General features: G+C 35.5%; 1 protein-coding gene and 1 long non-coding RNA gene across 10 annotated transcripts in view; one reads left to right on the top strand and one right to left on the bottom strand.

The window, feature by feature from the left end:
- Nucleotides 1–6614: 6614 nt before the first annotated feature.
- On the bottom strand, nt 6615–24374 carry LOC104102936 (protein MICRORCHIDIA 6-like). 9 transcript variants are annotated; one of them, XM_009610784.3, is made up of 22 exons: nt 24055–24156; nt 22609–22727; nt 22406–22446; nt 21594–21837; nt 21309–21383; nt 21191–21225; nt 19765–19843; nt 19568–19657; nt 19418–19493; nt 17224–17302; nt 12812–12940; nt 11364–11462; nt 11175–11273; nt 10937–11083; nt 10379–10471; nt 9604–9655; nt 9379–9490; nt 8935–9023; nt 7865–7971; nt 7639–7718; nt 7054–7096; nt 6615–6918 (listed from the first exon to the last, which is right to left on the bottom strand). In XM_009610784.3, exons 4-22 carry the CDS (start codon nt 21736–21738, stop codon nt 6808–6810), a joined length of 1740 nt encoding a protein of 579 aa, XP_009609079.1. In that variant the 5' UTR covers nt 21739–21837; nt 22406–22446; nt 22609–22727; nt 24055–24156; the 3' UTR covers nt 6615–6807. The 9 variants fall into 9 exon arrangements, with proteins under 9 accessions (XP_009609079.1, XP_009609080.1, XP_009609078.1 ...); XM_009610785.4 differs by lacking the exons at nt 22406–22446; nt 24055–24156 and adding an exon at nt 24236–24374; XM_009610783.3 differs by lacking the exon at nt 22406–22446.
- A 246-nt stretch (nt 24375–24620) lies between these two features.
- Nucleotides 24621–25848, top strand: part of LOC117278414 (uncharacterized) — a 41861-nt gene continuing 40633 nt past the window's right edge. Inside the window, exon 1 of the long non-coding RNA XR_004508790.2 lies at nt 24621–25008. This is a non-coding gene — a long non-coding RNA (uncharacterized lncRNA). The remainder of the gene's footprint in view (nt 25009–25848) is intronic.

The raw sequence follows: 25848 nt of genomic DNA, 5'->3' as shown, positions 1-25848 counted from the left end.
ATAGTGAATACACACTACTAGAAATTCGGCAAAAACCGATCAAGGTCGACCGACCAACTTTGGTCGGTCAAAAAACCGACCAAAGTTGGTCGGGTTTTCAAAATATTTTATTTTTAAATTTTTTTTTACAAAACCGACCAACTTTGGTCGGTTTTTTTGGGCATAAAAATGCGAAAAATTATTTTTGAGTCCCGCAAAATTTATTTTTCAAGAAACCAACCAACTTTGGTCGATTTTTTAATTAAAATAAATAAAAATTAATATTACAAAAAATGACCAAAATTGATCGGTTAATTCGGCCGGTCATTTAAAAAAACCGACCAACTTTGGTCGGTTATTTTCGTGCGAAAATACAATTAAAGAGTATAAATCAAATAAAAGACAGTCTTAAAACAAAATGCACCAATGGTCTAGTGGTAGAATAGTATCCTACCACAGTACAGACCCCGATTCGATTCCCAGATGATAAATCTTTTGATTACATAATTAAAATACCGACCAACTTTGGTCGGTTTGTTTTTGCAATATTTTTTTTTGAATTTAATTGACCGACCAACTTTGGTCGGTATTCCTTTTCGACCCCTAAAATATCGTCCGCACGTAAATGATCGCATTTTGGTCGGTTATTGGCCATTACCGACCAACTTTGGTCGGTTGTTACCGGATTTCTAGTAGTGATATTTAATTTTAAAATACGGTAAAATACATTGAATACAAATAGAAATATAGTGAATACAACCAATGAAATATACTGAATACAGCAGTAATAACATGTATAGGAATAACTAAAATACTATTAATACAAATACATTTGAATACACTGAATATAAAATAGCGAATACAGTAAATACAAACATTGAATCTAATGAATGCAACAGTAAAAAAATAATATTGAAACACATTAAATACAACAGTTATATACAACTGAAAAATTATTCTAATTAATTGGGTTGATAATGCGGCATGTTAGAATTGATTTTGTTGAGTTATATTAGGAGTGTATTATGCTAATTGATATTATTTCTGTTATTAGACAGGTGGACAGACCTATTTTTAAGGTGATTGTTGTTACTGTATTCATGAACACATGGCGCGAATACATGTGAATACATGCGCGTACAACTGGACTGCCCTGATTTTTAGGCAGTTTTTGCTGTTGTATTCATAAATACAACAACACGAATATATCGAATACACTACCGTAACAACTGAATAGTACCTATAGGAAGTAATTATGTATATGATAGGTATAGAAAGTTGATAGACACTAAACAATAGTAGTTTCTGAAAATTCCTATTTCATTAATATATTATACTATATGAACCTAATATGTTAGCAATGTACTCACTTTAATTTTACCTAAAATGTCCCTGTCAATATATTACCTTTTCATTATAAGTATGAACACTTTTGTCTATTCAGATGAAAATATTCTCTAATTCACGTCCTCTTCACGCGCTACAGTCGTGTTCCAAAATTAATCTCATTTCAGCAAAAGCTCCTTTCCATCCGTCTTCTTCTATCTAGTTCCACCATTACCTCTTTTTGTTGTTGCCGCATATCAATGTTAAATCTAATGGGTAGATTTTATTACTCTATTTAAATATCCTAATCTTCTCTCCTTTCTCATAATTAAAGTATCTTTGTTCTTCTGCAACAACAACTCAGTATAATCTCACTAGTGAGGTTTGAGAAGGGTAGTTTGTACGCACACCTTACCTCTACTCTGGGATAGAGAGGTTGTTTCCGATAGATCTTCGGCTCCTTCCCTCCAAGAACCCCCTACCTTGCTCTTGGGGTGACTCGAACTCACAACCTCTTGGTTGGAAGTGGAGGGTGCTCACCACTAGAGTAACTCACTCTTATCTCTGCACATGCTGAGATTTGTTGGGATCGAAATAATAAAGCGTCATGCGAAAGCCAACAAAATAAACATTAGCAATGCTAAGTCAAACGACAAAATAAAAATATATTATAAGAGAATACTATAGCTAAGTTTTGGTCAATTGGCCTACATATGTGAAAACTAATATAAAAGAAAAATATAAAAAAGTACTAAGAGAATAATCTTTCGTTAAACAAGACTCTTTAAACTATATTGTGGATGCTATTATGTTATTGTGTTAAAGATGGATTCTCAATTTATAAAAGCGCAAAATGTCTCATCCAAGAAAAGAATTAGTCAAATATGGTAGAAATCTAAAATCAATTATGGTAAATTATTTTTTCTACCTTCAACAAAAGGTAAAATTCAATATGAAAAAAAAAAATCAGGACAAAATCCTAACAATTCTCCCTTTTTGGCCTGAATTTTCTTGACTAACTCGATCTACCTTCTTCACATAATCTTCACAACTGTTGTTTGCCATGATTAAAAGTAGGTATTGGTTGAAAATTAAAGTCATGTGCGTTATAAGTGAGCACGTGTTAAAAATATTGGAGTCCTACGAGAAAAGTAAGTAGAGTTAAAAGTGGAGCCTTATATTAAAAGAGAGTAGGGTTAAAGTGGGAGTTCATGCATTAAAAGCAAGCGTGAGTTAAAATTTGGAGCATATAATGAAGCAGAGTTTAATATAAAAGCGGAAAGTAAAGGTGATACAAGACAACACGGGGATAATCACAATAAATCTCTAAGACTAAGTAGTACAAAGTTAAAAACTCTAGCTGAATACATAGAAATATCTCAAAACAATTAACAGTATAATTAAAAGAAAAGGACTTGAAGGAACTGCGACGATCGAGCAGCTCTACCTTGAATCCTCGCAATCAAAGAAGCTAACACTGCCTGGGTCCACAACCTCCAACACCTGGTTTTGCACAAAAACATGCAGAAGTATAGTATGAATACACCACATTTGGTACCCAGTAAGTATCAAGACTAACCTCGGTGGAGTAGTGACGAGGTTCAAGTCAAGACACTTATTAATCAAATAACTCGTACAAAATATCAATAGCCACCCATATCACTCTGTTCAGTCAATATATCAATAGCTACCCGTGTCGCTCCGCCCAGACAATATATCAATACTCACATGTATCACTCCGCCCTAACAATAACACAATAGCCACCTCTATCACTCCGCCCTAATAATATATCAATAGCTGCCCGTATCGCTCCGCCTAGACAATATATCAATAGTCACTCGTATAGCTCCGCCCAGACAATGTATCAATAGTTACCCATATCGCTCCGCCCTAACGATAACACAATAGCTACATCTATCGCTCCGCCCAGACAGTATATCAATACCCTACCCGTATCAGTCCGCCCAAATAATATATCAATAGCCACCCGCATAGCTCCGCACAATCAACAATAGTGAAATGCAACCCTTATGCCTCGCACAACAACAATTAATCCCCACAATATGTCCACATATGCCACAATATTACCAAAATAACAATATCAATATCACAATAAAGCATAGCCCACAACTCAACAACGACGTATTCTAGAATTTCAACAACAACAAAATGAAACGGAAAATAACTCGACAATGAAAGATATTCCATATAATAACAACTTCAACTAAAAGTATATTAATAACCTAACAGTCTAAATCGATTTTCACATATAAGCCCGGGTACACACTTTTTACCTTGTGTATACGTCTTTCACATAGTACAAATAACGTAATTAGATCAAATTCTACGGGGTAGTTTCTCCCACACAATGTTAGGAAAGATACTTACCTCAAAGAAGCTAAACCAATACTCTAAGAATCCGGTGTGAAACAACCTTCGGACGGATCGAATCTAGCCGAAATAACTTAATATCATAAATAAAAGACATAGGAAACTATACCGAATAATAAAATTTTGATCTTTAATGCAAAAAAAAAAAGTCAACCCGGAGCTTGCACCTCGGAACCCAACAAAACCCAAAAATTCCGATTACCCATTTCAATACGAGTCCAACCACACCAAAATCATCCAATTCTGACCTCAAATTGGCCTTCAAATCATCCATTTATATTTTAGAAAAGTTTTTACTAAAATTCACAATTTTTCCAATTCAAATCATCAATCAAGCAGTAAATTCGAGGTTGGAATCACAAAATATAAATAAATCCAAGTAAAAATACTTACCCAAATCCAAATTGTAAAAATTCCCTCAAAAATCGCCCAAAACCGAGATCTCTAACTCAAAATGTGATGGATAACAAAAGCCCTCAAAATAGAATACTATATAAGCACTGCCCAGGTATACACATCGCGATCGCGGAAATACCTACGTGATCGCGAAGAACAAAATGCACAGCTGCAGAACCCCTCTTCGCGAACACGACACCTCAGTCGCAAACGTGATGACCAATTCCCAGCAAACTATGCGAACGCGATTGTTCACTCGCGAATGCGGAGAACAATTACCTGATGCCCCCTCCAGCTTCCCTTCTACGCGATCATGGTATCTAGTTTGTGATCGTGAAGGACACAGCTCCCAAGCTTCGCGAACGTGTGATCCTCTTCGCAAACGCGATGTATAAAATGCCTGCAACCACATTACTCTACGCGAACACGACTTCTTAGTCGCGTTCGCGATGAAGAAAACCAGATATCAAAACCAGCAATTCAAAACATGAGGAAATGGCCCGTAGCCCATCTTAAATACATTTGAGGCCCCCGGGACCCCATCTAATCTCACCAACCAATACCATAACATAACGCGGACCTTCTCGAGGCCTCAAATCACACCAAACAAAATCAAAACTACGAATCGTACCTCAATTCAAGCCTAATGAACTTTCAACTTTTAAAACTCACGTCGAACTATATCAAATCAACTCGGAATGACCTCAAATTTTGCATGCAAGTCCCAAATGACACAACGGACCTATACCAACTCCCGAAACTACAATCCGAACCCTATATCAATAAAGTCAACTCTCGGTCAAACCTACCAACCTTCCAACTATCCAACTTTCATTAATCCAAGACAAAACAACCTAGGAATCTCCAAATTCACATCCGGATATACACCTAAGTCCAAAATCACCATCCGGGCCTAACAGAACTATCAAAACTCCGATTCGAGATCAAACATTAAAAAAATCAAACTTGGTCAATTCTTCCAACTTAAAGCTTCTAAAATGAGAATCATTCTTCCAAATCAATCCCGAACCGCTCGAAATTCGAAATCGACTATATACGCAAGTCACAATACATCATATGAAACTACTTGCGGCCTCGGACCACAAAACGGAAGTACAAGTAACCAAAATGACCGGTCAGGTCTTTAGTAAATGTATCTCCACGTGTATCTCCACGTGTAGTATTTCAGGCTGATTCTTTTTAGATAGAAATCTTCATGATCATCAAATTGGCTTGAACTTGATTTGAACACGCCTTGAACCTATCTTTAACCTCGTTAAACCATTAGCTCTGATTATACCACTTATTGGTATCGAAATAACAAGGCGTCATGTAGAATCTAACAAAATAAACATTGGTAATAATTCATCAAATGACAAAATAAAAATATATTATAAGAGAATATTATAACAAGGTTTTGGTCAATTGACTTACATATGTGAAAACTAATATAAAAGAAAAATATTAAAAACTATTGAGAGAAGAATCTCCCTTTAAACAAGACTCTTTAATGACTATATTGTGGATGCTATTATATTGTTGTATGAAGGAGGGATTCTCAAATAATAGAAGTGAAAAACTTCTATTCCAAGAAAAGGACTAGTCAAATATGGTAGAGATCTATTTTTTCCATTTAGAAAAAGTAAAATCAATTATGCTAAACTATTTTTCCTTCCTTCAAGAAAGGATAAAACTCAAATATGCAAAGAAAATTAGGACAAAATCCTAATAAAATTGGCTAAAAAACTACACTAGGTGGGGAACTTACTGGCAGGGTATTGTTTAGCGGTTATAAATAGAAATGCATAGATTTGCTCCTTAAAATGTGAGATTTATTTATCCTTTTTAGTGATTTTCACACGCCGTGTCAAAACTATTGGTTCAATTGAATCTGTTGACTATATGGTACATCCTTCACTACTAGTACTAGTTTAGACTCAACAATAACAACAATCCCAGTATAATCTCATTAGTAGAATGTGGGGAGGATAATGTATACACAGACATTACCCTTACCTTGTGAAGTTAGAGATGTTGTTTCCGATCGACCATTGGCTCAAGCCTCAAGGAAAGCAAAAACCGGCAGTAGTAAAAAGGAAATAAAGTAGTAAAGAAGCCATGAAAAAAGAAGAGTAGCAACAAGATAATAGAAAAACCGAAGCAAAAGAAGCAGTAGTTAGTAATAGAAATATAAGACAAAGAAATACTAGACTACTATTACTACCTCCTAACCTACTACCCTAATTCTCGACATCTATGTGCTCCTATCCATGGCTATATTCTCGATAAGCTAAAGGTGAGTCATATACCATAGAATTTTTTGATCTTGGGTGCACATATATTTTATATAGTTTTAAAGAGATAGCATTACTATAATGATTTAGGAAGTTTTAAAGAGATAGCATTACTATAATGATTTAGGAAGGGGAGTACGAGTGCACGTGAACCCCACTCCCTTCCACCTGCATCCACCCCTATATGGAAGGGACAAGCAAATGTGCAGATGTGAAGGTCACAGACAGAAGAAAAAACTGCTAGTTTCAGCAGACGCTACATCGGATTTCTTAACCAAAAATTTATAGTTTACAGAAAATATGTACATACAAGTACTATAACAAGTTAGCTCCCTATTCTTACAAGCAGATAGAAGTTGAGCAAGGGATTTCTTAAAGTTTACAAATATATATACATACGAGCACTATAACAAGTATTATCTATAGAGTAACAGCACTTTCCATCTTGGGGTACTCCAGGGATCCTGATTCAACTAGCAACCGACCGTATTCGCGCTGGGCTTCCTTCAGTTCCTTCCTTAGCAAAGTTACCTACATAGGTTGCATAAACAATACATGGTTCTCAAGATCTTTCATAATATACTAGAGCAAAAACTTGAAACTAGATGCTGCGGTTCAACTGGAACATCAAAACACAACAGCTAAAGCAAACTCTATTAGGTATACCTTAGCATTAAGTTCCTCATCCATCTTTTCATATTCAAAGCATCTGAAGGACAGAAAAAGCACATGAAAGGGAACTTTAGAAAAGAGCATCTGAAAAGACTAGTATGTTACAAGTAACAACTCCAGATGTTTACGAGAAGGGAGAATGCAAAATGCTGGTTATCATGAACAACACGTTTACAAGGAAGAAGGCAAAGTGCTGGCAATCATGAGCTAAGTATATTTATCTTTCTGAATTGTACTTTCCCGAAAGTACGGGTGCAATTGGAATTTGGAATTTATCATACTACTCCTTCCATTCTATTTATCTAACATTGTTTCTTTTTGTTCTGTTTCAAAAAGATTGACACCTTTTTATACTTGTTAACTCTTTTATTTTAAAATTCTCATTTTCTCTTAATGACATGCTCTTATAGGGATGAAATAACAAGTAGAAGATCACATGATCCTAAGGTAATTTTAGTATGTTATTTATCTTGTGTCAAAAGTTATTCATTCTACCTTAAACTCTGTATCCAAGCAAATACCGTCATGGTGGGAATAATTAGGATAAAAAAGAAGTCAAGTGACTCATTTTGAACTCACCGTGCGTAGAGCCTTTTGTTCTCTTTAAGGAGGAGGACCATCTCTTGATCTTCCAAGTGACTTGTGGTAGTGGTGGCAGGCTATGTTCAGTTAAACATAAAGAAGAGATTAAAACAAAAGCAGAGAATGACCTCAAATGCATGGACAAAATGGAAAAACATAATGCTAAGTTTCACAGTCAATTATTGAAGTCAAAATAAGTGGAGGAAAGTTCGTAGACACAAACCGGATTTTGAATGGACTCGGGACCAGTTAGATTGACCCTTAATCCCGCCTTTCGTTTCAGAATTTCAGGTTCTATTGAATGATCATGGTCTTTCCTTTTCGCGGTTGCTGTAAATCACAAAAGATTGTATGAGAGGTACTAATGACAAAAGGTGCTTACGGGTAATACGGACATTTACATCATTTTCTTTGGTTTTGGGGGGGTGGGGTGGGGTGGGGGTTGGTTGGTGCGGAAGGGGGGGAGACTGACAAAACTAGAATGTATAGCGCAAACTCATCGGGTTGTTAAAAGGCCAAGGGCTAGACCTATTCTGATAGCAAATAGAGGTGAAATGAAAGTTGAACAACCTCGAGGGATCAAAGAGAAATTTATGCATTAATACTGTATGCCCAGTGGATAAAATATATGAAAATGCAATCTGCGAACACATGCAAGACGGGAGACAGCAACAAGTTCCCAAACAATACATCTACTATGAATTATGACACATTCTTCTATATCTCCATGTCCCCTTAATTTGATCAAATACTAAATAATGTCTGATGGGATATATTACAATACTACTGTTTTTAAGCCATCATTCAGAAGTTAGACACCATTAACTTCAACTTGCAGATCTTCCTATAGTGGATGTATTTGGTATATCTATTATGTGCCAGGAGCACTAAAAATTAGAGAAGATTAGGGCACAATAAACAATATTTTCAAACTGTATCACGTGTTAGCTGTGCTTTTGTTTGATACGATGTTTGCAAGTTTAAGAGATTCAACTCCTGTGGCAAGTTACTGACAAGAAGACATATCCAGGTACAAACTATCATATCACATTCTTTGATGATTCCACCCACTTCTATTCGTTTCACAAATTGCTACAAAATCCTCCTTGAAATGAGAAATCATCCAAACCCCACCGAAATAAGCACATATTGACAACAGACTCTATTTGTTTTTGGTCCGTCAACATCTTGTGTGTTATTTGGGAAGAAAGGTGTCGTGTTTCCCAGTACAGAAAACTTTGGCACCAGTAACAGCAGAGGACATTTTGCTCAACGGAATGGGGTGATACGTACCATGTTTCTGTCTAGATTCTGATGAAACCTGAGAAGGTTTATGAAGCCTTTTAGTTGCATGATAACCAATTAGTCCACAGTGATAATCCCTGTCAAAATCAAATCATAAATACATAAAATCAATCAAGCAACAAATAAACATTCAATTAACAAGAATCACACAAAGAACAAGGAAAAAGGGCATCCAGAATGATAAACAATAGTAATCAATTTGAGAAGCTAAATAGACAGTTCTCATTTCCTTGCTTAAGAGAGAAATCCATGCATAGAATGTAAAATGGCCGTCCAAGACAGTTGGGATTCAGCTCATTTTCTAAACAGCAGTTTATTGGTGTATAATCCATGTGGAGAAGTTAGATAAACTGGCTGCCCAGGAATAGGAGCGATACAACTCAGTGCTAAACAGCAGTTTGTAGGCGTAGAGTTCTTTAAGTAATAGCCTACCAGTACTCCCATGTCATCTCCTTTAATCGGTTCTCGAGCTTTTGAAAGAGGGGTGTTTTCTCGAAGTCCTGTTTATTATGAGTTGGTTGAATAAAGTTTGCTTCTAGAACACCTAAAAAGGCAGGTAAATTAGTTAGAGCCTTTTCCAGCTAGTAGTGGACCAAAAGAATAAAGCACCACAAGTAGAGAAGAAATGTCCAAAGAAATGCTTCATAGGCTCCTTACCTACAATCCCTCTGCTTCTTGTGGTAGAAGAGCCTGCCACATTCCAAAATGGCTGCAAAGAAATGAATGGAAATTTTTTAAGACAAGACGTAGGCTCTAGATATCATTTACAGTAAAATCTGTTATTGCAGAAGATAACTAAGCAAAAGGATATAAACACAGTGCAAAAAAGTGTATACTTGTCCGAAGATCAGGTTTAATGCAGAATATATATTTAGCGTCAGTTCATAAAGATAAGACTTCAGAAACGGAGGAGAAAAGAGATGGAAGGAAAAATTGAGAAGGCTTACAAAAGGTATGTTTAAGGGAAGCTAAGGTATATGGAGGAATACATAACTAAAAGCGTAATGGAACTAATACTGAAACATTGTTTCAGACCCACAGCAAACAGTTTCCCTTTAGAAATCCTTTTCCCTCTATCCTCCATATCAATTAGGTTCAAATTACGAAACTATCTCATCTCATCCATTTTCCTTCTCTTCCTTTTTTTCTTTTTCTTTTTCATCAAATTATTTGAGTCCTGATAGACTCTGAAGGTATGGATATCTGGTTTATAACTATGCAAAACAATTTTGTAGTAACACAGGTGGAATATTTACCATTTTATCGTTTTATGCATATCAATGTCGGTCACTATCAGGTCCTAGAGTCAACCTCAAAAGCTGTGTCTTTTAAAAGCGCAAAGTGGCTTCTGGAGAAGTGGGGAAATTTCTGAAGGTGCTAGATGAGTCAAAGTACCATTTACAAAATCAAAACATTGGATAGAGCAACACACCAGTATCAAACGATTCCTGTGGTAGACATTGAAACCATGAATATTCACCAGTGGAGCTTCCTTTAGGAAGCCAATGGAAGTAATGATGGAACCCTGGAAAGAATAAAGAAATATAACAGTTAGGAATCTTAAAGAGGGAGAAGGGGGAAGCTGCTGAGTGTTATTAGAAAAATCTGAAGCTTTATAGCAAAAAACTGCACTATGCAGCTCTCTAAAAATACCATTTCTAATACCCTAACTACATCCTCCATTTAGTAAGTTTGACTCAACTTACCTTTTTTATCCTTTATATGAAGGGAAAAGTTATATTAATGTATTAACACAAAGTACCCCCTTTACACAGATTTATACATTTTTTCCAGAAATTATAGTATGTGTGAGTGTGTCCATATATTATGCTTGATAATCGGTCTCTTTTTAATCATAAGCAGATCAAAGGAAGAAATGGGCTTGCACTAATATACTGTTCTGACAAATAAAATAGAAGAGAAGAGCAGGCTCTGATCAATGTTATCAATCTTTACAGTACGTCTGAGAAAGAGAGAAACTAGTGCAAACCTCTTTGCATCCACCATTTTGAGGTTTGTACACGATAAATTCTGGATACTTGAGATCTCTAGCAATGTTATGATACTCTACAATCCGTCCGCGCAACCATATGCAAAAGTTTTCAGGGATTTGCAAGTACAGGACAGATAGATATGCCTGTTTAGAAGAAGAATACAACATTGTTAGAAATCAGGGATCTCCTTGAATGAAGAAACTTCAAGTGCATCTTGTTCATTAAAGAACTTACTCGGAGTGAATACTGAAGAGTGTTGGCAAGATGCAGGTCACTTACTGACGTGCTGGAGCAACTTTTACCACTTTCTGCATCACAAGAGATACGAATATCCTGCAATTATTGTAGTGGTAGTCATATTATGGTAAATAACAGTGCAAGAGATTCCAAATGGGAAAATTAAATCAGATAAAGAAATCAAACCTCAGGATCTGACTGAAAGTCAAGCTCCATTTTGCCTTCATTATTTAGCCACAAATTGTAGATTATGATCCTACTCCCATGATCACCAATGTCATCCAACTGTTGTGGGAAAAGAATAGTTGGTTATAGAAAAGGTATATCAACAGTTGGAACACAGGAAGAAGAATCAAATAGACATAATGCATCTGGCAATTAAGGATGACTTTTGCCACAAAATTTAAAGGATCTCTCAGTTATGCATCAGAGATTCTCTGCTCACATGCCCTTGCAGTCCCAGACACCCTTCCCCATTTTAACTTGAGCTCTTTTCCTCACATGTCAAACTCCAACCTTATATATTCTCCATTAGTATTCAGACAGAAAATTTCCTTTTTCTAGAATGATAACAGTATCAAGTAACCTCGTCAGGACATAATACAGACAATGTTTTATCTAATCACGATAGGTCCAGCTGTCCAGGAAACTTTAACATGGTAACAAAATCAAACCCTCCAACACCTCAAGAGAAAAAAAAAGAAAAAAGAAAAAAGAAAAAAAGAAAAAAAGGCAAAACGGCTTATTTAATCTAATACATCTGGTCAATGGATCAGGTAAGTAGTTAAAAAGTTCATTCTGATGAGGTGCTTAGAGATGAAGAATAGTCCACTGATAGAATAGTTAAGTAACTAGCCCTAGGTAACTTTCAGATGTGAAGTAGCTTAAAAAGACGAAGATTCTGAGTATCCAACCACCAGGGCATCCTGAATTTTGAAGCAGCAAATGTAGAAGATTCCACAACACTTTTCATCAATGACAAGAAAGCATGTGTTTAGATGGCAGAAACTTCAACACTACAAAAAGCAAAAGCAGTTTCATTTGGGTTTACCTCCCACTCTTTTGACTTTTAATTCTTTCATATGCCATGAGAAACGGCATCATCTTCTCAAGATCTTTTATTATACTCCCTCCGTTTCAATTTATGTGAACCTATCTCCTTTTTAGTCCATGTCAAAAAGAATGACTACTTTCCATATTTGGAAACAATTTACCTTTATACAATGATTTATAGCCACACAATATATATGTGCCTCATTTTTTTTTTGATAAGGATAAGGATGCCTCATTTTACACCACAAGTTCAAAAGTCTTCTCTTTTTTCTTAAACTCTGTGCCCAGTCAAATGGGTTCACATAAATTGAAACAGAGGGAGTACTAATTAAGGGATATCTAATTTATGCATTAGATGTTCCCCTACTCGCATGGCCTCGCATTCCACCCCACCAACCCCTCACGCTTGAGCTCTCTCTTACATGTCAAACTCCACGCTGCCAAATTTCCCTTTAGCATTCAAAAAAAAAAAGTTGGCCCTTTCTAGGATGATAACATTGGCTATTAACCTTGTCAGGATATATTATGCGTAATGTTTTATTTAATTAAGAAGAGACAAATTGATGCAGTTTTAAACTCACTTGCTTAAGAAGGGCTTCCTCCGTTGAAAATGGAGACCACTGCAACATCAACGAGAGGTTATTCACAAAATGCTGTTCAGGGCGGATTGAATTCCATTTGCCAGTTGTTGAAATGAACTCATATTCAACCTGTATCATATGAACAAAGAAGTTTAAATATTAAAAGAATTAAGGACAAGAGAGGGAGGAAGTGTTAGATGGTTAGAATCATTTGCCTCTTGAACTATGATAAATAACAATTTCTCTCCCTATACTATATTGGCTGGCAATTGACCAGCCACTAAAACATTCTTCAACTTCCAACATTCTAAAATCATTTTCCACCTCAATTTTCACCAAGGCTCAAATTACCCATAAAAAATTCTGATTTCATCCCATTTGATTCTAATATTAATCAATGTAGTTGTTCAGACTCTTATTTTAAATGCATAAACAAAGACATAAATAAAACTGAAAGCAAAGGAGATATGTCTGAGACTCAATGCAAAAGAATATGAAGGGGAATTAGTATTAACATGAAATAACAAACTGATAAACAAATGGAAAGTATAAAAACATTTATAACTTCTGGCTGGAAATTTATAGTTAGACCAATAAAAGCTTACAAATAACCAGGTCATATACACTTTCAACAAGTTTTAAGTTTACTGTTAAAGTTTTTACATCAGTATATAATAGGGAACATCAAATCAAAATATCAATAAAATAAAGATAAAAATTTAGATAAAGTTAAAAAGAAACAACTATTGGCCCCTTCTGTTTATCACACTCTACTGTCATACCAAACTTCATATTGACCCCCATCAACACCAATTCCATCTCGCTCTTTAACATTTCATCACTTATTTCTAGCAATTAATAAAAGAAAGCTGCAAAACCCAAAAGCCCAAACAGTATTATTGGATTTTAGTTGCATGTAAACAAATTGTTTTATCTTGATGATGCAAATTGCATGTAAATAAATTAATACATGAAATAGAATTAAAATAGGAAGCAAATGAATTACCTGTTTAAACCTAGTTATTTCAGTTAATCTTCGCTTTTTGCAAAATTTTCTAAACATAGTCATATTTGTACTACATAAAATTCGTCACCTAGTGTAGTTTTACAAAATTATAAGTACAAGTTCTCATTTATAAATACAATAATCCCTTTTTCATTATTTGTGACAACTATGATTTGATATTTAACAAGTTTTGGGAACTAAAATAAAGGTAAAGTAATTATAAGCGGTAAACTAGCCTTTTCTAACTCTTTTTATAAGTTCCTTCTAAACTTTGTTATTTGCTGGCCAGGAAACAGAGGGTCTATTTCTTTAAAATGATTTTCACCCAGCTCAATCAGGTGGGTTGCTCTGATGGTAAGCGCCCTCCACTTCCAACCAAGAGGTTGTGAGTTCGAGTCACCCCAAGAGCAAGGTGGGAGTTCTTGGAGAGAAGGATGCCGAGGGTCTATTTCTTTAAAATGATTTTCACCCAGCTCAATCAGGTGGGTTGCTCTGATGGTAAGCGCCCTCCACTTCCAACCAAGAGGTTGTGAGTTCGAGTCACCCCAAGAGCAAGGTGGGAGTTCTTGGAGAGAAGGATGCCGAGGGTCTATTGGAAACAACCTCTCTACCCCAGGGTAGGGGTAAGGTCTGCGTACACACTACCCTCCCCAGACCCCAGTAGTGGGATTATACTGGGTTGTTGTTGTTGTACCCAGCTCAATCAGTACTAACTGATAGCTTCATGCACATAAGCTGTAAATTCACATATCAAACTGGAATGACATTGAACAGGTGGATTACAAGAGCACACACAACTCTGTGTATGCTGGAAATAAGCATCGGATAATGCTTAAAGTTTTGAATCAGGTGCTTGTGCTTACTGACACAGATCGCACTTGGCAAGGGTAGTCTATAAGAAGTAACTTCCCAATCCATTTTAAAGGATACGGACAAGATAAAACTTGCATCAACATTCTAAAGGTAAGTTTTATATGTTCAACCAAACCACAGATACACAATTACTAATCTCACGTTTTCAAAGGCATATTGAACACTCCAAAAAGAAGGATTTTCTTTTAAAAAAGGACCGAACGGGATTGTCAGAATAAATAATTGAATGCACAATTACCACTCAGCACATACAGAAAACCAATCCTGAATATTTTTTTTATCATTCAGAAACCAAGCCTGATTAGTTGCTTGTAGATCAAATAACCAATTAGTGTTTTAAAGACGCGGGCGCGAGGCGAGGCGGGACATAAGCCTCATGGGGCTGAGTGTAAGCCCCATGAATCTTTATTTGTAATATTTTACAAATTGATATAACGGAAATTATAATTAAAAGAAGGTAAATATTACATAGAAATTACAGAAATTTCAATAAAATATAAAACAAGTGGAAATGTGTATAGAATTGCTTCATCTTAAAACCCTAAATAGAATCAACAATTGACTAAAAACTAATCAGGATTGCTTCATCTGAAAAGACTAATCAGACTTCGGAAATATATAGAGTAGAAATGTATATACTAACTTGAAAGAGCATAAGAACTTCAAAAGAAAGACAAGCAAAGAAGGAATCTACAATCAAAAGCGTCAAACCAGAGCAAGTGATGGAGGATGATGCATGTTTGCTTTGTCATTGCAAATTGATCATTTTCTCCTTTACCCGGTAGATGACGAAGAGAAAGAATAAAAATTAGGGCTAAGAAATTTCTTGACTTTAAACTTTTTTAACTTTTTAGAATTTAATAACAAGCTGACTTTGTGCTTTTTGATATTATATTAAGGACTTGTTTAGCAATTTTAATTCTAATCTGAGAGGCATCGTAGGCTTACGCCCCAAAACAAAAACTTACCCAACGCGTAAGCATATGCCCAGAAGAATGGGGCTTATGCCTCGCGATACTTTTGCCCCCAGGATCGCCCTGCTGTGTTTTTACTATGCATATGCATTATCCGAGGGTCTATTGGAAACAACCTCTCTACCCCAGGGTAGGGGTAAGGTCTGCGTACACACTACCCTCCCCAGACCCCAGTAGTGGGATTATACTGGGTTGTTGTTGTTGTACCCAGCTCAATCAGTACTAACTGATAGCTTCATGCACATAAGCTGTAAATTCACATATCAAACTGGAATGACATTGAACAGGTGGATTACAAGAGCACACACAACTCTGTGTATGCTGGAAATAAGCATCGGATAATGCTTAAAGTTTTGAATCAGGTGCTTGTGCTTACTGACACAGATCGCACTTGGCAAGGGTAGTCTATAAGAAGTAACTTCCCAATCCATTTTAAAGGATACGGACAAGATAAAACTTGCATCAACATTCTAAAGGTAAGTTTTATATGTTCAACCAAACCACAGATACACAATTACTAATCTCACGTTTTCAAAGGCATATTGAACACTCCAAAAAGAAGGATTTTCTTTTAAAAAAGGACCGAACGGGATTGTCAGAATAAATAATTGAATGCACAATTACCACTCAGCACATACAGAAAACCAATCCTGAATATTTTTTTTATCATTCAGAAACCAAGCCTGATTAGTTGCTTGTAGATCAAATAACCAATTAGTGTTTTAAAGACGCGGGCGCGAGGCGAGGCGGGACATAAGCCTCATGGGGCTGAGTGTAAGCCCCATGAATCTTTATTTGTAATATTTTACAAATTGATATAACGGAAATTATAATTAAAAGAAGGTAAATATTACATAGAAATTACAGAAATTTCAATAAAATATAAAACAAGTGGAAATGTGTATAGAATTGCTTCATCTTAAAACCCTAAATAGAATCAACAATTGACTAAAAACTAATCAGGATTGCTTCATCTGAAAAGACTAATCAGACTTCGGAAATATATAGAGTAGAAATGTATATACTAACTTGAAAGAGCATAAGAACTTCAAAAGAAAGACAAGCAAAGAAGGAATCTACAATCAAAAGCGTCAAACCAGAGCAAGTGATGGAGGATGATGCATGTTTGCTTTGTCATTGCAAATTGATCATTTTCTCCTTTACCCGGTAGATGACGAAGAGAAAGAATAAAAATTAGGGCTAAGAAATTTCTTGACTTTAAACTTTTTTAACTTTTTAGAATTTAATAACAAGCTGACTTTGTGCTTTTTGATATTATATTAAGGACTTGTTTAGCAATTTTAATTCTAATCTGAGAGGCATCGTAGGCTTACGCCCCAAAACAAAAACTTACCCAACGCGTAAGCATATGCCCAGAAGAATGGGGCTTATGCCTCGCGATACTTTTGCCCCCAGGATCGCCCTGCTGTGTTTTTACTATGCCCCGACACAGGATTCGCCCCGGGACCCACCCCAAAAATGCCTTTTAAAACACTGTAACCAATACAACTGCTTGTATATTGCGGTAAATGCTTAGAGAGGCAAATGAAAAGGCTCACCATAGGAACCACTATTCTGTCAAGGCCTGCTCGTGTCAAAAATGTATAGGAGAGAAGACCGATGCTTTGTGTCCATTGCCTGCTCAGAATAGAAGCGTAGAGAGATCAAAGGATTAATGACCAACTACAGTGAGCAAGTTGCCGGATCCAAAAGAAAAATGCTTCTTTCATTCACCATAAGAATAATTATTTGTAGTATCTTCTTTAAACTGACCATTCAGGAAATAGAAAAGAAAACAAGACGTTGGAGTTGCAGAGGTGAAACAGCCTAGAGTAGAGTAGGGTAGTATCCCCTAGCCCTTCGAGGGAAAAGAAGAAAGAGAGATCCTTTCTGCTTTTCACATGCTACTGGTCCCAAGAAGAGATCCATCCCAAAGTGAACATTCATCCTGTTTAATAAGGACATTTCTTTCCGATGTTGAATTATCCTAAACTCTTCCCCTCTTCTACTCCATAAATTGCAGACAAAAAAGAAGGTAATTGTCTTTTTTACAACTAGCAGGTCGCCCATATAATCTTCCCATTTAACATTAATTAAACAAGATACATTTTTTAATTCTTACCTTGACGGATCCTAAGTAGAACAAGAACATCATAAAGTAACCAAGTCAAAAAGAACATTTAACTTGGAATACTAGAACAGTTACCTAAAATAGTTCTAACAAAGGGAAATATTGTGTCAGGGTAGGAAGGAAGAATAGAAGAAACAGTAATCGGGCACTATTACATATGACAAATTCTAATTGATGGAGGAAGAACTTTAAGGCAGAATGAGGCCTTATTACATATACCCCTCAAAAGACAGTGTCATGTAAACCTAAAGCGAGAAACAATACCTTTAATTCCTAAAACTTATGACCAGGTCCAGTTTGGTCCTTCAAGTTAATTTGGTAAAAGAGTTGGTCCTGAAATCCTTAAATTAAATGTATTTAAAAGTGAAAAAGCGCAAAAAAGTCACAAGGCTCATCGGGCTTGAGCGAAAAGCAAGAACTGAAGCACATGCTTTGTCAAAGTGAAACGCATAATTTACAAAATAAAAAAATATCAAGCATAGTTGCTTTTAGTACTTAAATAATCAAATTGCAATAAAGATTGATAATTTAAGCATCCAATATACAACTCGGATATTAAGCCAACCCCTTAAACTTGAGATTTAAAGAATGGATCGCTTCTCGTTGAGATCACGTTGCACATCCTTATTTGAAGTGCACACTTCTCTGAGGCGCACGGGTTCACCCATGAAGTGATAACCCCTCACTTCGCATTGCTTCATCACCTTAAGCAACGAAAAGATGGCTTTTAATAACACTGCTTAAATCAGCAACAGATCCAACCAAACAAACAAATAGTTGAAAGCTAAATAGTACCCCCTAAGTTCAATTGCTTTAAGCAACGAAAAGTTGACTATTAATAACACTGCTTAAATCAGCAACAGATCCAACCAAACAAACAAGTAGTTGAAAGCTAAATAGTACCCCCTAAGTTCAACTGCTTCAAGGTATATAGGTCGGAAGCTTTATGTTTGGGATAAGTTTAAAATAGTCCATTATTGTACTCCTGATTTCACTAAAAATGAGCACTTTTGGTCGCTGCCAAATAATTAAAAAATTCTGGAAGTTAGATTTAAAGAGAATAGTGGAAAGAAACAATTATTCAGCCGGGAACATCAAGAAAATCCCGTCAAATCCCAGAAACTGCATCACCAAAAAATGCACAAGACACCAGAAATAGATTTTAAAAAATAGCAGCAATTGCACCTCCAATTTTGAGTTTCTGTTAAATTTTTTTTTTCGCAAATCCGTTAAATCTACAATTAGAGTTTGTTAAACATTTGACAGAGACCAAAAATGCTTACTTTTGGCTAACTTAAAGGACCAAAACCGCTCCGGGTGTATTTAAGGGGCTATTTTAGACCTACCGAAAAACATAAAGGACCATTTTTGTCATCTTATCCTTCTTCCTTCACTTCAACAAGTCAAAAATCAACTTTATAGTGTCGAAATACAAAACTATAAACCCCTATTATACAAAGTTGTAATCCTGTAGAGATACATCAGCATCTCTCTCCAAGTAAGTTCACATCCTGACAAAGAGAAAGACCCCATTTTGACTGCTACATAGTGTAAAATTCTCCCAGGATGAAAGAAGGAAAAAAGTAAACAGCACGTGCAATTATAATCCACTGGTATCAAACCTGTTCTTCATACAGCGGCTGAATACAACAACGTCAGCCCCGAGCCTCATCGAACTTGTCTTGAAACCATTTCCGTCTGAAAGGAGATACATTACTTACATAAAAAAACGAGAGAACGGGAAAGGAAAAACAATTATTTAATCTCCATACACTGTCCAATGGCTGATTCAGACTTCTTATCTGAAAATCCAAAACTCAGACAGCAACGCATGGCTTCGGGGTCCATTCCACCACCATTATCTAGTAGAATAATAGAAACTGTCAGTCTCATATTAATAGTTGTACAACCATAAGAACAGCAACCTTCACTATCAGAAGAACAAAAAAACCCAGAAAGAAATGGATACCTTGAATTAATAAAGCTGAACTTCCATCCTTCGGGTTTAATAATTTATCTACAATGACGAAGGTGGCCCCAGTTTGTATCTGCCAAACAAATGAAACATGGAATGCAAAAATAGAAAAGTAAGCATACTCAACTGCATGAGATGGATGAGTCACAGCTTTATCACATACATGACTGATTATATGCCCTGAGATTGTCATCTATATGTGAAAAGATAAAAAAGAGAAAACTCTTACTGAATTGAGAGGTGAACAACATATTATAGAGTTTTCGTGTAGGAGTTTAGGTTATATCAAATAAGGAAGTTTCCTACTAATTGCTTTGGTTAGGAAAATAGATCTTGGTCTAACTCAACCTCAAAAACAAGCTCATTCGATAAGGATTGCACAAGACTAGTGTCTCTTAAAGCAAAAAGCGCAAAAAACCATAGGGCTTGAAACGAAAAGTGAGGCGCATAATTTACGGAAAATTGGAAATACCCAACATAGAGTTTACCACTATAATACTCAAATTGTAATTAAAGTCACTAATTCAGCATTAAATATATAATAACAGTATTCCTTATCAAAGTAATAATAATACCGATATTGGTACAACTCTTCACTGTTGAGATTCAAAGTACCGATTGCTTTGTGCGTCATTATTTGAAGTGCACACTTCTCTGAAGCAATAACCCCTCGCTTCATATTGATTTATCGCTTTAAACGACAAAGAGATGGCTTCAAATCAATCCACATTTTTGAAAGCTTACATTTCTACTCATGTCAATTGTTAGAATGTCCCACATGGTTAAGCGAATGGATTGTTGTTGCTTTATACAATTTTGCGTAGTTTCTCAATATGAGCTAGCTTTTGGAGTTGAGTTAGACTCTAGATTCATCTTCTTTTACACAGTATCAGTGCTAGACTCATCTCTATTCTTAGTTCACCCAATGTTGGGCCCCCATATTATATTGTCCATGCTCCAAAAGTCTAGACATGGGCGTGCGGTTAGACTGTTAGAATGCCCCACATTGGCCGAGAGAATAGGCTATTATCTCCTTATATCGTCTTGGATAATCTTCACATCATAAGCTAACTTTTGGGGTTCAATTAGGCCCAATGTCCATTTTCTCTAGATCAACAAACTTTTAACACAGGACAAATGGAGTGACAATATAGTTAAAATATAGATGTTTCACTCCATCACTTACTTCAGAGGTTTTCCAATAAAAAAAATAGGTCAAAGACATCATAATTAGGAATTCTAAACAAAAATAGGGTTAAGTAGTTAAGAGCATGAAGAGAACAACAAGTGTAGCCTCCATATACCAAATATGTTAGCAATTTTCCCCAGCGCAGCAGAAAATAGGAAGCAACTTCTATCATTTCCTGCCCAAAAACGAAATAAAACATAGAAAAACTTAGAAACTTGAACAGCAATTTACCTCATCAACAGCGTTGTCAACCAGTTCAGCTATGGCTACAAAACAGAACACAAGGAAAGCAAGTGAAGTCAGCAATTATTCGACCCTTGTAAGCTGAGGCACTGACAAGAACACGTACCCCCAAATGCCCATTTATGTGAAGTGGCATTCGAGTGAAGGAACTTGGGGTGTATACGCAGGAAACTGGTCCCATCTGCCAAAAGAGACCACAAGTCAGATAACAGTAGATGGAGATATAAGTGTATACGTGACCAGGAATCTGCTGGTGAGTTGACATGAAGCCTCACATACATGTTTTAACTGGAAGGAAAAAGGAAGATAATAGGTGAAGGTATCACTTCAAATAGTTTAAAGCATGGGCAATCACTGTCTAACTCATCATGAACAGAATCCTTAAACTCACCAAAGCATATGTATTTGGACAAAGACAGAGATCGAGTATTTGAAAGAATTATACTTTTAGGGGAAGACTTGGAAAAAAGCCCGTCATTGTAGTTCCCAGCTTTCCAAAACTGGCGGCAAAGAGGTGCTGGACATACTGGCGACATAGAGTACAGGCTTCAGGCATCAATTGGAGAGTGCTCTTTATCCAATATAGTGGGTCCACTATGTCCAGTACTGTCAGAGGCTTGCCTTCACATCCACCCCTACAGGATCATTACTGAACAGGTCAATAATGTTTAACGAACTCACCTTAAGGGTTGAAGAGGAATTAAATATCTGAGAATAAGCATATACCCCAAATAAAAGTCAGGTATACGGATTTTAAAGCAAGAAGGCCTAACCTAGTATAAGATAAAGACCAGGGTATAGTAAACAAAACTATCAGAAACAGTCAGAGACAAAGACAGACAGAAGGAGTATGGGGATTCAAATTCAAAAGAGCATGTTAGACAAAATTCTTTGCACATGCATATACTATTCTTGTTCAGTAATTCCTGTAAGTTAAAACCTAAGTATACTAGACCAAGGGACTAGTCTGTGTATTTCCGGCTCCATGCCTCTAACTCACCTGAATGCAGAAATTTAAGTCATGCATACAAAACCCAAACTTGTTTACTTTTTAGTAGAGTACAGAGAGACAAGATGGAAGCTACAATTTGTACATCAAGAATTTCATACAGCTTTATGTTTGTCATTCATGAACTGAAGACTATTATGTCAACTTATAATGAGCATTATAAAGGAATTAAAGCACGAAAAAACAACAATAACCAGTTATGCCAGCCAATGGAGGAGCCGCGGAGCCAAAATTCCTGACAAGGAGATTAAAAAAAAAAGCAAAAATATTATACCTAGAAATCTCCTTTTATGGTAAGGCATTCAACCGTTTATATATATACAAAAAAAAGTGTTTCTACCCTACTTGCACACTGTAATTTACGGATAAAGGGGATTCAATTGAACCCACTCCTTACCTTTAGCTGTGCCACTGCTGCCAGCCATCAATTCAACAAGCATTAACACTAACTTTATTTACTTTCACAAAGTCCATCCAACATTAGTTAAGCCAACTAGCGAGATAAGCAAAAACTAGCTGCAAGGAAGTAAATCTCTAGTCATTCAAAAATCCAAACGGCAAATTATGGCCGACGATATATCTGATGTAAATCACAAAGAAAACTTTATCATTATCTTCTATTTTTTATGTTATTTGTCTTTACCTTACTGAAGAATAATCTATTACTCCTATTAGAGATAATCATACCCCCTCCTTTTTATTTTATATAGCATTGTTTGACTAAGCATAAAGTTTAAGAAAGAAATATTTTTGGCACATATCAAAAGTACCCTTATAACTTGTGGTCTTAAATATGTTATGCCATTTCTATTGCTATAAGAGCATGTCGTTAGGAGTAAGATGAAAAGTTTGAAGTTAAAGAATTTTCAAATATACAAAGATGTCACTCCTTTAAAACAAACTAAAAAGGAAAGACCTTCATATACTTTGTTTGCAACATACTTAAATAACACCTTAGGCGACCAATGCTTAAATTTACCTCTACCTTCTTTTTTTGCTCCCATTTTGGTAAACAACACCCTACAAAATCCAAATCCTCTTCTTAGGGCTACAAGTTTTTGCACTTTCCTCCCTTCCTACCTTAGTGACTCGAACTATCAACCTCTTGGTTGGATACAAAGCGCTCAAAGCAACCTCTCTTGGCCGGAAGTAGAGCACACTAAGGATACCTCCCTTATTCTTCTCTCATTCTTTTTCTCTTTCTCCTATCTTTCTTCTCCGTCTAGTACTTCACCAATATCATAACCATACAAATACATACATGCATGCAAATACATAGCTAAACGTTAGCAACTATAGACCTTCGAAGGCACTACACTTCTTCTCCATCACCTCCCACTCATGAGGCTTTTTTGCTAAGCTAACAAAGCAACCTATTCTTTTTTCATATAATGGTTGTGTCCAAATCAACTTATGCACTCCTGGACTATTCCATAAGATACCTACTGCTATTCCATAAGATACCTACTATCTTCCAACAATATAGGTACCGACAGGGGCGGATGCAGCCTTCGGACAACGGGGCGGATGCAGCCTTCGGACAACGGATTCATCTGAACCCAGTACTTTCTATATGCAGTATAAATATATGGATAAAAATATACTAAAATTACAATAAATAATAGATATGAACACATAACTTTAAAAATATAATGGGCTCAACGCCAAAAATAATAAATGTTGAATCCACAGAGCTAAAATATTGGATCCGCCTTTGAGTACCGAGTAACTTCTATCTATCAAGCACCTCACATGGCAACCTACTTCTCAACTAAATGTGAACTTAAACGAAGTTTAACAGTGCAAAAAACTTTAATAGAACCAACCATGAAAAAACATTTACCTTTTGGATAGCTTTCAAAGTCCAGTTCACCCCAAAAGAAAAGATTGGGCTAAAATTTATCCCTAATCTAACAAGAATGAGTGAAAAGGAAAATTTAAAGATAGGTGAAACTTCAGAGCAAATGGGCTTTATAAGACAGGTGAGCTTAACTCCAAGTATTAAAGTACAGTTATACCCTCACCTCAATTGACACTTCTACTCCAACATAGTAATTAACATCAGCACCAAACTTGACTTTTCAAGTAGCATTCATCATAAAAGGCACAATCGTGAACGGAACAGGTCCGTAGTGGCGAGTGCGGCGCGTGGCTTTCGGACTTTGCTTCATTTCCCCAAATCCACAATTCCCACAATTCAAAACATTCAATTTCTCATAGCATATACTTGATTTCTAGGAGACTGGAGAAGTACCTAACGAGGAAGGTAAGTGAAGGTAGGAAATCAAATTACATTGTTTTAAATCCTTTCATATTATTATCTCCTACTCCCTGTGTGTTTTACTTTGTTTGGCACATCTATTAAGTATTTGAAAAGCTTTTTTGACCCTTTTTTTAAATATTTTTTTGATATGCTAAATTATTAACTATTTTAACTTATAATATTTTTTATATAGTTTTAAATATACAAATTTTATTATTATAATTTAAAGAATCTACGGCGAGACCTCTGTATAATTATGCTGTATACAGCAGTTCACTATAATGGTAAAAAAAAAATTGAAACTAATTTTTCATGTTATATTATAATATGTATTTTCTATAATAGAACATCACTATAGCAGCAAAAAAAAATATCGGAACAAACAAGACCAAATTTCACAGTATATCCAAATTTACACCTAAAATTAAATAATTAACTCTTCTACTTGGAAGTATGCCTACACAATGCAGGTCTATATTGAGTGGGTCTCAACAATTCATGTAAGGATGGGTGTTCGTCGGCCGGTACGGTACGGTACGATATTTAGATATTTCGGTTTGATATTTTCGGTATTCGATTTTTTAAAATGCTATACCAATACCGTACCTAATTAAATTCAGTATGATTTAGTTTTTCTCCCTTCGATTTCGGTTTATTCGGTTCGGTAGTTTCAGTTTATTCGGTTTGAATACTAACTAGCACATAGAGTCATAGACGGTAATATTCTTAATTAAAATACTCAAAAGTACAAAACTAAAAATATTTGTTGACAAAAATTTTGTCCAAAACTAGCAAATATCAACCTAGAGAGAGAAAACGGTAGATAAATGAATAAATTTGATCATTAGAAATGTTTTCTTACTTGCTTAGAGTTAATTGATGAACTTAGAGAATAAAGAAATTGCAAAATTTTAAATTTTTTATATTTATGTTATAATCAATAATATGTGTACTGTGCAATATAATATATATTTTGATACGGTATCGCTATTTCAGTATTTTATTTTAAAATACCAAATACCATACCTAATACCAATTGTTTTTTAAAAATTAAACGAAATACCATACCGAATACCAAAATATCGAATACCAAATACCAAAATTTGCGATTTCGGTACAGTAATTCGGTATAAATTAAAACAAACGGAGTATTCCTTTTTGAATAGAGCGAGTAACGGATTTCACTTACTAATTTTTAATTTGAACTTCCAAATACTCTTTAAATTGGTGAATTCATAGACTAGTTATACATGAATTATAATATGAACATTGTTTATTGTTATGCATGAGTGAAAAATGCAGTATTGTTATGCATACATTTTAATATTAGAATTACTTTATAGACTAGTTTGATTTTTAAAAAAAACTTTAAAT

Source organism: Nicotiana tomentosiformis, chromosome 6, assembly GCF_000390325.3.
Source record: "Nicotiana tomentosiformis chromosome 6, ASM39032v3, whole genome shotgun sequence".
Lineage (NCBI taxonomy): Eukaryota > Viridiplantae > Streptophyta > Magnoliopsida > Solanales > Solanaceae > Nicotiana > Nicotiana tomentosiformis.
This window is presented reverse-complemented; position numbering and strand designations above follow the sequence as displayed.